At 41.2% G+C, this 12999-nt stretch overlaps 1 protein-coding gene across 1 annotated transcript; it reads right to left on the bottom strand.

Moving 5' to 3' along the window:
- Positions 1–922: 922 nt before the first annotated feature.
- On the bottom strand, positions 923–12666 carry LOC114433876 (mucin-15). The gene is made up of 4 exons (XM_028402636.1): positions 12576–12666; positions 8172–8955; positions 5911–6081; positions 923–2517 (listed from the first exon to the last, which is right to left on the bottom strand). Exons 2-4 carry the CDS (start codon positions 8935–8937, stop codon positions 2402–2404), a joined length of 1053 nt encoding a protein of 350 aa, XP_028258437.1. The 5' UTR covers positions 8938–8955; positions 12576–12666; the 3' UTR covers positions 923–2401.
- Between the last annotated feature and the right edge of the window lie 333 nt (positions 12667–12999).

Below are 12999 nucleotides of genomic sequence, written 5' to 3'. Positions count from 1 at the left end.
GTAGTCCTGTGTTCCTACCGCATCACAACACTGAGTGCATATGAAGCACCCCAAGACAATCCTCCAAAAGCAAAAGTAAACATGGTGGACTGTAAGAAAGAAGTGTTTAAATGTGTTCCTGTGAAGAGCAGGAGAGGGTGTGACCTGAGCAGAGCTACAATCAAGGCTAATGTTGTGTAGCATGGTAATGCTCACTGACACACTGAGTGACGTCAAAGCATTGCTGTGAAATCAGCTTTTTAGACCTGATGAACGAGCCCTCGAGCTCATAATAATCATGCTCAAGTAGGCCACCTGAAAATGCTGTGTGAGTTCTGATGCATGAATTGACTTTAGGTACAGCGCTTTTACCCGGTAAGGGATTAAATATTCATCTTTGGTCTTCAAGAAACCCAATCACCACAAAGTTTTCTGCTTTTTTGCCCCATCAGTCAGTCACGAGACCCTGCGTTAATTACAAAATCCAGAGCATCGACCTTGTGTTGTAAAGGCTCATCTGATAAAACGACGTTTGTTTGGGTTATTACAACCACCAAGGCTTGTAGGGTAAACTCATTCCTAAAAAGTTAGCAGCAAGAAAAAAAGCAAATCAAATTTAGCAAATAAAAAAAGTGGCATAGCCTCCATTTAGATAGCAATCACTTAATTTCATTGGAATTAATTTGGCTCAGCTGGAAGTGTAAATTAACCTGCCAATACCCTTTGCAAAGAAATATGTACATTCTTTATCAAGGGCTTGGCACCAGTTAATTGATTTCAGCAGCCTGCCAAACAATCACATCCTAAATTGTTGTGGTTAATTAAAACAGAGTTTTTGTGATGAATGAAATAAAACCCACACTGCTGGGAAAGACTCTTTCTGTTCAGGATTACACTCACATTATGATGTCATTTGACATGAAACCACAAAACAAAGGAAACGTTTTGGGAGGTCAGGTTGTTTATTAAGGATGTCATGAAGTCCCACATCAATTTACAAGCAGTGTAAAGCATGTGGAAGTCTCACATTATCCATGTGCCCTGCATTATTTCTGCAGCAGTCACAGTGATGCGACTCTCTCTCTCTCTCGCCCCCTCTCTCTGTGAGGCAGAATGCTTCCTGCTCTGATTGATGTGTGAAATTAGAGCGAGGAAGGAAGCAGACCTGCCATGTCCGTCTGCTGCAGAACTTACCACATCCAAAAAAAAAAAAAAAAAAAAACACAAATATCCCAGTTGTTGTTGGCTGTTTAGTGCAAGCTGAGGCACGTATCAATCATAATCACAGCGCATATTGATTGAGTGTGGGCGTCGCTCGGGTAATGATGAGTGAAAGGATAGAAGGGAGCTGAAAGATGTATGTTCTGGAGGCATTTTTCTTCACATATACAGTTATAAATGTGTGTTTATATAGCATAGAAAAGTAGGAAAGTGTAGAAATGAGCACTTGTGTTGCAAAGGCCAAATGTAGACATCAGGTAAACACTACAGTCCTACACTACACTGTCGCAACAAGAGATTCAACTCTGCGTTTGGACACCTGGAGGTCAGGAGATTTAAGCAGTACGTTAAGATGATATAGTTTTTGCTACTGAGTGGTGCTAAGACCAAATACACAACTCCCCAGCCCCCCAACCTGAATACCAAGACCTCAGTCTATGAATAACAAAACAAGGCTCCCTCCACCTCCTGCACCAGTGTGGAAAACCAACTCTTTGCCTTTTTTTTTTTTTGGAAGGTTCAGTCCTCTCGCTCCAGCTGTGACCACCAGTTGTGGAATATCTGAAAGCTCAGTTTGAATTTAGCTTCATGTTGCATATACCTTGAGCCATAGCAGCAGGTGACTGTTGATATGGATAATGTTATTGTTCACCATGGCTTCTGAATTCTGATGCAAAGGCCGTAATGGCTCAGCAGCATCACCTGCTATTTGAACTGCATCAGCCAGAGCAGAGTCTGCTCTGTAAGTGCTTATATATATATATATATATATATTAATGTATTGTTTCATTTGTGGCTCCTATTCAAAAAAAAAAAAATAATAATAATTTTTTGCTTCAAGCACATCTGTCATTAGGAAAGACTTCGTTTGACTCCACTTTTGGCAACATACATAAATGGCTGACAGCATGTTGGCTGCTGCAGTGTACTTCAGATAGATTAGCCTTCAGTGTTTCCCCTTTATTTCAGCACAATAAATCTAATCAACACAATGCATAATCTGCCATAAGTATCATTTGCGGTAACTGACAACAGGCCTCTACAAACCCCTCTGCAATTCCCATCCACCGACGTCACCCTCAGTCTTATTTACAAAACGCCCACATTATAAACTGTCTATCAAATAATGCCAATCAGCATGATTGGCAGGCTTTCTTTCAAATGGAGTTCATGATTTTTGGTCTCGGGAGTCGCTTCGGTTTCAGCGGCGTCCTGGTATGTTGGACATTTGGATGTTGTCCCCTTGGAGCGCTGGGTTGTAATAAGCTGAACCGCCGCCAAAGTTCAGGTCCAGATGGCAGTTGTCTAATCTGAGGACTGAAAATGAGACAAGCTGACATGAGTGTTAATGCTCTTATTCCCACAGATGTGATGCAGGTTTGCAGAGCATCAGATCTACCCGGCAATCAAAGAGACAGTGCTCATTTATTTTGCCTCCATTTTGTATTCACCTTAAAAACAAATCAATAGCGCAAAAGCTTCTAAAATGTGCCGTCATTATCCCTGCTGATCAATAGTTTTCCCGCTGAAGCCACAAGCACTGCAGCTTTTTAAGAGATGTGAGAACTCATTCTGCCTAACTGAGGCGAATATCACAGATTGAGGGTAAATAGATACAATAACACCAAAATAAGAACAGCTGATGTGGCTGGATCGGTGGGAAGATTTGATGAAGAAACACACTCCTCTAACTGCACAGTAAACAGGATAAAATCATATTTAAAAAGATTATATAATAGATGAACCCCACGGTTCAATTCTAGGCACTGCCTTTAAAAGCAACACATATATACATCCTACATCCTACCCTAACAGCGGCGGTTATGAGAGGCAATTGTACACACACACACCACACACACACACACACACATATATATATATATGTATACATATATGTATATGTATATATATATATGTATACATATATGTATATATACATATATACGTATATGTATGTATGTATATGTATATATATATATGTATTTATATATATATGTATATATATATATATATATGTATATATGTATATATATATATGTGTGTGTGTGTGTGGTGTGTGTGTGTACAATTGCCTCTCATAACCGCCGCTGTTAGGGTAGGATGTATTGGACATGTCGGATCACATGGTCGGATCTGAAGTGGCGGGCCGTCTCTTCGCTCTCTCTCCAGCCTTTTATCATCACTTTCTGTGCATGAAGCTTGTGGGCGTGTTTTCATTGAGCGCACAATTTACATACTTGGCTGTGAGTGGGCAGTTATTTTCCCATGCTGTCATCTCACCGGCGCATTGCCAAGGAGTTTAATTGCTGAGCAGTGAATTTTGTTGGAGTTATATGGTGTCAAACTGCAGAGCAACAGACCTTTTTTTTTTTTTTTTTTTTTAACCTACATTTTACTGTGTAAAATAGCCCCTTTGTTTCACGAGGAAAGCTCGGAGCGGCGGTGGGAGTAGCCCCGGCATGTGTTTTTCTAGAATCCTTTCACTTTGTCGTCCTTTTTTTTCGTTCCCACTGTGTGGAAATAAAATGGGATCTAACATTTAGGATGGAACGGGATTCATGTTAAATATGCAGGCATGTGCTGCAGCTCGCTAATTATCTATCTCGCCTGCGATCTCCAACCTGCACGCGGTTTGAATTCAGTTGGAGCTTAACAGAAAGGTTAAGTGCGAGGGAGCAAAGGGGAACTGTGACAAGTAAAGTGCCGTCTTCCTCTAAGTTCACGGCACAAAAAAAGAGACAAATTGCAAACTGACATAGTACATGATCCTATTTTGCATGGTGGGGTTACCTTATTATGGGAAGGTTAGCTTATTAAAGCCAGGATGTGCTTGTGTGTATGAGAGAGAGAGAGGGGTGAGCAAGAGAGCTGGAGGACCAAGGGCTAAAAAGGGAAGCTTGACATTTTGGAAAAGAATCTTTTTCAAGTTATTGCAGGGAGTTACACAGGAAGAGCCGCACATCTCGCTCATGTCCGTGTGTTAAACTCGTGGCATTATCATGCAGCTACACCTTACAGGTGGAGGTAGTAAAATCCGCCTATACCAGTCAAAGCTCTGTAATTAACATGAGGCCGTTGAGTCCACAGGCAGTTCATTTATTCCCCTGGTTTAGTTAAACATAGTTACAACAAATTATTCTAAATAAATTTGCTCTCTGTGTGCAGCCAACCATGAGACATGTGTGCATTAAGGTGCAGCACTGAAAAGGACAAAGATTTTTAGGGATTTAATTCGACTAAAGTGGCACAAAAAAATTTTCTTTTCACTTTCACCCTGGAGCTCCTGCAAAATATTATCTCATCTGGAGACAGAATCACTGTCACTAAAACTGAAACTGTCACGACTTGGTGTTATTTATGGTTTTGTTTTCCTTGTTTTGGGTTTTTAGTTTAATCTGTGCTTAGTTATTGTTATTTTCCTGTAGTTCTGGTGTTTTGTTTTCCTGGGTTTGTGTTTAGTTTTCTAGACTTGTCTTGTGTTTCTCGTTTTACTTTGGTAGTCCTGTCCTCCCTGTGTATTGTCTTGTGTTTTACTTCCTGTGTTTTCCCTCCTTGTTGATTACCTGCCCTGCCCTCATGTGTGTCACCTGTGTCTCGTTGTCTTCCCTGGTCCTTGTGTATTTAGTCTTTGTCTTCCCTGCACTCTCTGCTAGTTCGTCTTGTCGTCACCCAGGGGGATTGTGTTTGGTCTTGTCTTCGTCTCCGCCATGCCATGCTACAGCCACGTGACCAGGTTTTTCCATGCCATGCCATGCCTTTTGTTTGCCATGCTTTGATTTAGGTTTGTTTTTGCCCTGTAGTGGCTTTTCCACGTTAGGTGAGAATTTTAGGTAGTTAACTTTTGCCTTGCCTTTTGAACCACGCAAAGTGTGATTTTTAGTTTGTTTTGTTTGCCCTCCTGGCTTAATTAAAGGACTATTTGAATTTTGAACCGCTCTGCGTCTCTGCAACTGTGTCCTCCCACACCACAAACCCTGACAGAAACATAATAATCAACATGTGAACAAAGTAAAATTCTCATTCTCAAAAAATTCTTTCAATTTTTTATATAAAAAAATTGCAAATGGCTACAGCTGGGAATTGACCTGGAAAACACCATAGGAGCCCTGCATGAAGCTTTACTTAATGAAAGCTTTTAGTATATCAAACATAATTTGTTCATGGTGTTTGTTTAGCTCTTTCCAAATAAGCATTTCTTATGGCAGACTCCAAAGGACGCTGATCCACTGATAATAAGGATATATTTTATCCAACATGTCTAGGAGCTTTGACTGACTATAAAAATGTAATTATATACACTGTTATTGTACAGCACTGGGCATTAGAGGCACCACTTGCAGTTTTACCACTACAGAGTGCAAAGTTTTACAATAACAGTAAGAGGCTTACTTAAAGGGAAATGACAACAAAAGCTAAACAAAATGAAGAGGAGCTATCCTATATGACTGTGGTAAATAGACCAGAAAATTATCATTAAATATAATACTAAACAACTTCATTAAATAGTGCTATAGGCTAGCCTTAACTGTGAGGGAGACGCACTTGAACAATGTCACTTCCCTTTAGCTCAGCAGGCTAGCCTGTCCAGGTTGCCTGCAGGTCGATTTGACTGTGTGTGTGTAGGTGTCAGCTCCTACACACACTCGCACTTGGTTAGCAGGACGGCTAAAAGAACATGAAAGTCCCAACAGACTCCAACAGCAAACCTACCTGGCTCTGACGGATACTCCTCCACCAGCTTCCTGTGGGAGAAACCTTTCTGGTACTTCTTCTTCATGATGATGTAAGCCACCAGTCCCACACAGGCCACCGCCACCGCCGTTCCCAGCACAGCCCCCCACGCCCCCTGTCTCCTCCTCCTCTGCGAATCCGATGCCAGACCTTCATTAGGAAAAAAAAAAAAAGAGATGGGTTTGTGGGGGTGAGAGGTGATTATAAATAATTTGTCAACAACAAACCACCTTTAAGGGCTAATTGTCACATAATTATAGCTGAAACATGTTTTTGCACATTGCATAGATACACATCTCAATTAGTCGAAATTATATAATTTACACTGTGATAATTAATGCAATTAACATCCCAAAATCATGATAATTTCTTGAATACATTTGAATATTTTAAGGCAGCAGGCTGGGTTCATCATCTAAATAAGGTGAAATGTGTTTCCACAATATCACCACTGTTTACATGATGCACTGAGGAAGGCAAAGGTGACTCAGTTCAGTCCTCACATATAAATATAGCACAGTGCTAATCATGCGTCATTTGTTTTAGCCACCTTATAGGTCCAAATACACATATATACTGTATGTTTATTAGTGTTTATCTGGTCGTACTGTTAAGTCAACAGCAGTGTCCCCTCTGTGACAAAGAAACACTACGTTTGTATTTCACCAGGACTCACACATAAATAATTCAGCAGCTCTCTTTATCTACAAATGGCTCAATTTACCCACATGCTAGGATCATTTTACCTCTGAGCCGGGGCAAGATGAACCCAAAGACCCTTTTTTCACATTTTTGTCTTAAATAGCTTCACATTCAAAAAAAAAAAAAAAAAATATGTACTTACTTAAAATACACAATACAAAATATGACTGGGAATATTGTGCATTTTTATTATAAATATTTTAAGAATGCCTCTGGACATTTTATCAGAATCTCCTTAAAATGATGATGATTGGCTCCGAATACATATAAAATGGCAAAAAGATTTTTATTTTTATTTTTAAGATTAAAATATTTTTATATTATTAAAATGACTTGAACTGTTTTGACTGATCTATTGTATGCTTTTAAAATTCTGCTTTATTTTGATGTATGCATTATTATTTAGGTTAATCAGATTTAATGAGTTTTTATCCTGGTTACATTAATGTGAACTCCTGATTGGCTCATAAATTTTGGATTTGAAGCAGATATTTCTGTTCAAAGTTGGCCTCTTAAGGCTGGATCCAGAAGTGAGACAGTCCCCATTGACCACTATGGTAAACATTATATTGCAATCACTTTCCTTTTGACATTTGTGTTTAGCTGCAGCTAGCTCAGAACATGCTGACACAGAGATAAGAAAGACGGTACATACTATGTTAGCGTTTAGCTCAAAGTACTGCCACTAGCATGGCTGTGTTGACTGCAGTTGACAGAGGTCAGGCCACCTGAAGTAAAAGCGGATATTTTTATTTATTGTCATCAAAACAGCCATGTTGCCTCGCAGGCTTATATTTATAGACTCTGTGTTTATCTGTTTTCAACAGTCTGTGCCTTTGTACAGTTTTTGTGCACACGTTGGGCCTGTCATGGTAGCTGTGGAGCGTTTTCTGTCTCTGTGCTGCCCACAGTTTCACAACTGCTTTCCCACTGTTTATTGCTCTCATCTGTTAGTGTTATATCCTGCTGTCACATCTGTCCATGTGATATGAGTGGTATTTTAATGCCATCCTTGCACCAGCTCTGTAAACGCCCGGTGTCAGTACCGAGCTCGAGCGCACATATTACACAGGCAAAGTAGAGAAGTTTGGAGTAAACAGACTGATGGATGTGTGTGTGTGACTTTCCCTGTCCTATCTGCCTAATCTCAGAGTCGACACTAAAGACTCGTCTCACGCCCCTGCAGAGAAACAGCACAAGTATCTTTGACCTGCGTCCCTTGCCGGCTCTTTCAGGGTATTTCTGCATTCTAAAACAGGCTTTCATTGTCCCGCTGAAAAGGTGGCTGTAATGCACCCCTTCACTCATAGCGGCCACATCGATAGCACCTGAAACCCAATCCAGCCTTTGCCTTTGAAAGAACGGGTGTTTGTCCCATGCCAGTGGGAAAACAGTTGCAGGCAAATGTGGGTCAGGGAAAGGGCGGAAAAAAGTCTATAACTTGATCTATGTGTGAAGCTGAAGGATTTTATGGATCATTTCTATAAAAGGTTGTTTTGTTCCTTTAAAAAAAACACTCAAAAATGTGACTGGAGTACCTCTGTCTGAGCTGCCTCCTGAGCTGGCGTCTTTGTCTGTCCTGTTGGCCCTCTCGGCTGTGATTGGAGCTTCGGGAGTGGATGTAGCTGCGGTGGTCATTTTGGTGGTCTCAGGGGGGAGCACTGCTGTAGAAGAAGTCATGCTGGATGTCTGGTTTATCTCTGGTGCTGCTGTAGTTGTCGTGTTAGTAGATTCTGTGCTGTTGGTTAACTCCACGTCTTCGCCCGGTGCTGTTGTGGGTACTTGTGTGGTGTTGGTCTCCGGAGCCAAAGTCGTGGACGGCAAATCAGTGCGGTTAAAAAAGACATCAGGGAAGCTGGTGGTGGTGTTCTGTGGGGTCAGTGTAGAGTTAGACTCCTCCTTAGGTTTGGTCATGTTGACGTGGTTGGAGTCTGCAGGGTCGGCAGTTGTGTTTGGAGCAACTGTGGCGTCCAGTTGCTTGTTTGTAGCATTTTCAAATGTAGGCGATTCATTCACACCAGATGTTTTATTTGTGATCACGTTTGTCTCGTCTCCTGAGTCCGACAACATGAAGCCAGACGGTATCCCGCTGCTGTCTGACTCCATAGAGTCCGCCATCTGATCATTCACCGTCTCTTCTGCAGGAACTGCAGCGTTCGGAGTTTCAGCTGCGTTTTTGGCTCGATCACGTAACCAGCTTTTATCAATAGTGCGCCCCGGAGAGTCGGTAGAATTCTGGAGCGAGGCCAGGTGGAAGGCATGGACGAGCAGGAAGAGGCTCGCTGTGATTTTTAGATGTTTCATTTTCCCTTCGGCTTTACTCTGAAACACAAGAGAGAGAACAGACCATTATCTTCAAATAAATATGTTCCTTTAGAGGTGCAGGTTCACATGATACTCAATGTGTGAAGTTATTGATTCATGAAACATTAAAACCTTCCATAAATACTGACCACTGCTAGGTTTAACTCAGTTTGAGTAAGAGAACCTTGAGTTGAGAAGAAGAAATCAAGAAAATTCATAAAAACTCCAACAACAAAGCACGTTTTGTTACGATAATTCAACACCTGTGGACTTCATGAAGACCATATGATAACAGCTGAGAGCTCCAGAAAAAGAAAGAAGACATTTTTAAAGCTATTCGAAATAAGAGGTGTGAATAATTTGAATAGAATAGAATAAATTGTAAAATATCCTGGGCAGTTCACCTCCCAGCCTCTAGGGGCTGGATCCAAAAGTGTTAAAATGACAACAAGACTTTGTGTGACAACTCCCATTAGGGCTTACAATTATGCAGTATTATGGATATTTGTCCCAATAGAAAGAGTAGAGTTTTAATCTGAGGAGGAAAGAAGTATTATTGCTGTTTTTCTGCCTGCTTCCAGGGACAAATAAGACTTTAACTGCTCTCCCAGAATCCAGACTGTCAGGCAGGGGGCTCCGGTGTTAAATGTGTGTCAAACTCTCTCTAAGAAGCCTTGAGTGACTGTGTGTACTACAAAACATCTCTGTTAGTTCCTATTTTCCAGAAGCTGAAAACCTGCCTCCTTCAGTCGTGCAGGTCAGCTGCGCTGACAGGAGTCACTGTGAAAAACCTGGACAGGGCGATCTCGTCCAACCTCTTGGCTCTCACAGAACCTGAGCCCCACTTGATGTGTGTCAGCATCTTGAGCACGCCATCCGCAGCAGCTACAACCAGAGCCTGTCGTTGTATTTCCATGCAGTCATGCCTGCATTGTTCACACAGTTTAACATGGTCCCAACACAATCTGCGGTGAGATCTCTGAGTGTTTGACAGCAGGATTTCTCAGAAGTGCCCTGTGAGCCGCGAGTTCTCCCCTCGGCGTCATTCCAAACCACCGATGACTGCGGCTCCCTGCAGGGGACTCTTGGTGTGAGTCGCTTTGTTGATGGGCTGCTTCGGTGTAAACTGATGCTTGTTAAAATCAGTGCAGAGACTTTTTGTCTATGTTGTCTAACATGCAAATATGGTTCATATTTCTGGTTTTACCTGTTTGGACACCACAGTATTCTTATCGAGGTCAACACTGCAATTTGCAGAACCTTAGATATGGATAATGTTATAATATGGAAACACATTCTCAGGTTTTACATCCTGTTTGAGGTGAAGTACTTATGTAATTTTGAATCTACAGTTTGACATAAATTTAAACAAACCGTTTTGGAATTGTGTTTGCAGCACGTAACCGATAGATAAGACAGATGTACTTTATTGATCCCACATAGGGAAATTGTTATGTTACAGCAGCAAAATAAAATAGAGGAGTACACCGAAAATATAGAACAAATCAAACAATAGAAGTAGAAGCTGAAAAGCTGACTGGTAGGTCTTAAAAATGGTTGGAGTAAAAAAAAAAAGGATATAAAAGCAAGTGGAAAAATAAGATATGTACATTTACTTTGCTGCTGGATCAATAAAGTAAAGTATAAAGTAATTTAAAGTACATACAAACCTACCCTGTTTTTAACGATTATCCCCAACTGTAAATGGAAACCAGTCACAACAGTCATGAAGCACTTGATCAATATAAAGCAATGGACGCAAACCCTAGGAACTCCTGGGTGATGGTTAGGGACTATTTCACGTAATGGGATGAGTCTTGTGTCAGACTTTCAACTATGAAACCCGGGTTCGATACTCATCGGCTGCTTTATAACACTTCTGTCTCCCTAAAAGTTTATCAGAGCGCTGTATATATTGAAAGCTAACACAAATTCTCAGTTGGACTTTTAGACCCTTGACATGCGTCCGTTTGTGTGTGTTATGTTAGCTGTCCAGTGTTGGAATGAATAAGAGTGTTACACACCCACAAAAAGTTAGCTCACCTTTGTGTGAGTTTTTTAGATTCAGTAAATAAGATACCAGGTTGCAAAAAATGGGACAAAACCTCCAACCTGTTCCCCCATTTCCCCTCCATCACCCTCTGGATTGCACTACAGCTGAGGAACATGTGTTGGCTGCTTTTCTGTCGTGAAATTGAAGATTTAGCTTAAAGGTTAAAACACACACACACACACACACAGACTCACACATAGACCACTTGTTTTCCCCCAGAATTTCTATCTGTGTGTCTCAGCTATCATCATCAATTTAATGCTCTGTAATCATCTTAAATGAATGAAGCACTAATGAAGCTGCAGCCAGTGAGGAATCCGGTGTAATTGGGAACCAGTTTAGCAGCAGCTCAGCGGAGTCACTGATTTGTTTTGATTTGCACGGCATAAACGAGCGCACCATCGATGAGGATATTATCAGATTACCTCTGTTTCTGGTGACCTGTACTAAATCACATCAGCCCCAGACAAGCATACTTCTCGCCTCAAACCAGTGCTTCCTGTTTTCATGTATCTGTGTGGGAACAACTTCCAACAACGTTTTTCAAAAAATTACACTCGGCGGCGAATTTGCTGCCACACTGGGCGAGCGACTAGCTGCGTGCCTTCCACCCAACGAGGCAAAGAAGCAGGTAGAGATGTTTACTCGTGACCCTCTTGCTCAGAGACAAGCCGTCTGTCACAGCCGGTAGCAGCTGTCATGTCAACAGCTCCGTCAGGCTTGACTTTCATACACAAACACATACTTTTAGCTACTACGAGAAGAGTACAACATCCTGTAAACACCGTGAACTGGCTTAACCTGCACACACGCATACTGATAGGCTGACATTTTAAAGTTCCTCTTTGTTGTTCTAACCTCTTAATAAGCTGTAAACTCAGTAGGACGGAATGCAAAGTGTCAGGCAACATTTGTAGGAAACACAACAGCATATATATTTCAAAGTAAAGGTTGTACTCTTATGTGATGGGTTATTACTATTAAAACTAGCTTCACCTCACTATTATGATACAGTAATCCAACAGTGGCACTTCCTTTAATGTGTACAAGTGTTTGAGTGCTGTTGTGGTGTGTGTGTTGTTATTTATAGGAGCGTAAATGATCTAAATATTTCTCCAACTGCAGATTCTACATTCATAATTCATTGCTCTAGGGCTCTTACTTTGGAATTTATATCACTGTAAAAACGACTAAAGTGTGTATTCCCCTGTTCAGGTTATATAAGGTCCCACAGTATGTATGTCGCTTGTTGTTGTGCTGTTACAGCGACAAACTTGTTTTAGTTTCAGGTTGAAAATATAAGCTTTTCTGTATTTTTAGCCTTTTAAAGAAGGAAGCAGTGTCAAATCCTGCCAAGTTTATTCTGCATTTAATACATTTTAAGTGTAACTTATCCATTGCCCTAGTAGCCAAGATGAAAAAAATGTCAAATACTCTTCTAAAAAAGGTTATTTGCGTGTTTTTTTTACATCAGACTAAACATATTTTGGGGGAAATATCCCATCCTCCACTTTTAGTCTTTACACATTTCAAGTGAAAATTAAAAAAAAAAACACAATTAAATCCTTCCTGAGTAAACCCTTACCTTATTCTTAGGCAGTATCAGATGAGAACAGGTGCACAGGCAACAAAATCTCTTCACCGAGCTGCCAACATGTGAGAGTGAATCAGCAATCGGCCTGGAGACAGAAGCCGGGAAGGAGGGAGGGAGGAGGGCCTAACAGAGTGGCATTCAGGAAACAACCTGCTCAACCTGCTCCTACACCTGCCAGGAGCGGCAACACACCCTGAACCGTGTCCAGTTTCCACACTGTGAAAAAGGCCACACAGGATGGAAATGAATCGCTGGACAAGGAAAAGGGGAAATAAGGTTGCGGGACTGGGGGGTGCCAGTTTATTTCATATTCTGTGTAAACGAGTTGATTATATTAATTTTTTGGTTGCCAGGTTGCTGGGTTGCCAGGTTAGGTCAGTGAATTCCCTCTCAGTGGGTGGAGCCTTTTGCTACA

This window comes from Parambassis ranga, chromosome 3 (assembly GCF_900634625.1).
Source record: "Parambassis ranga chromosome 3, fParRan2.1, whole genome shotgun sequence".
In the NCBI taxonomy this organism is placed as follows: domain Eukaryota; kingdom Metazoa; phylum Chordata; class Actinopteri; family Ambassidae; genus Parambassis; species Parambassis ranga.
Note: the sequence above shows the minus strand (reverse complement) of the source record. Positions and strands in the feature narration are given on the sequence as shown.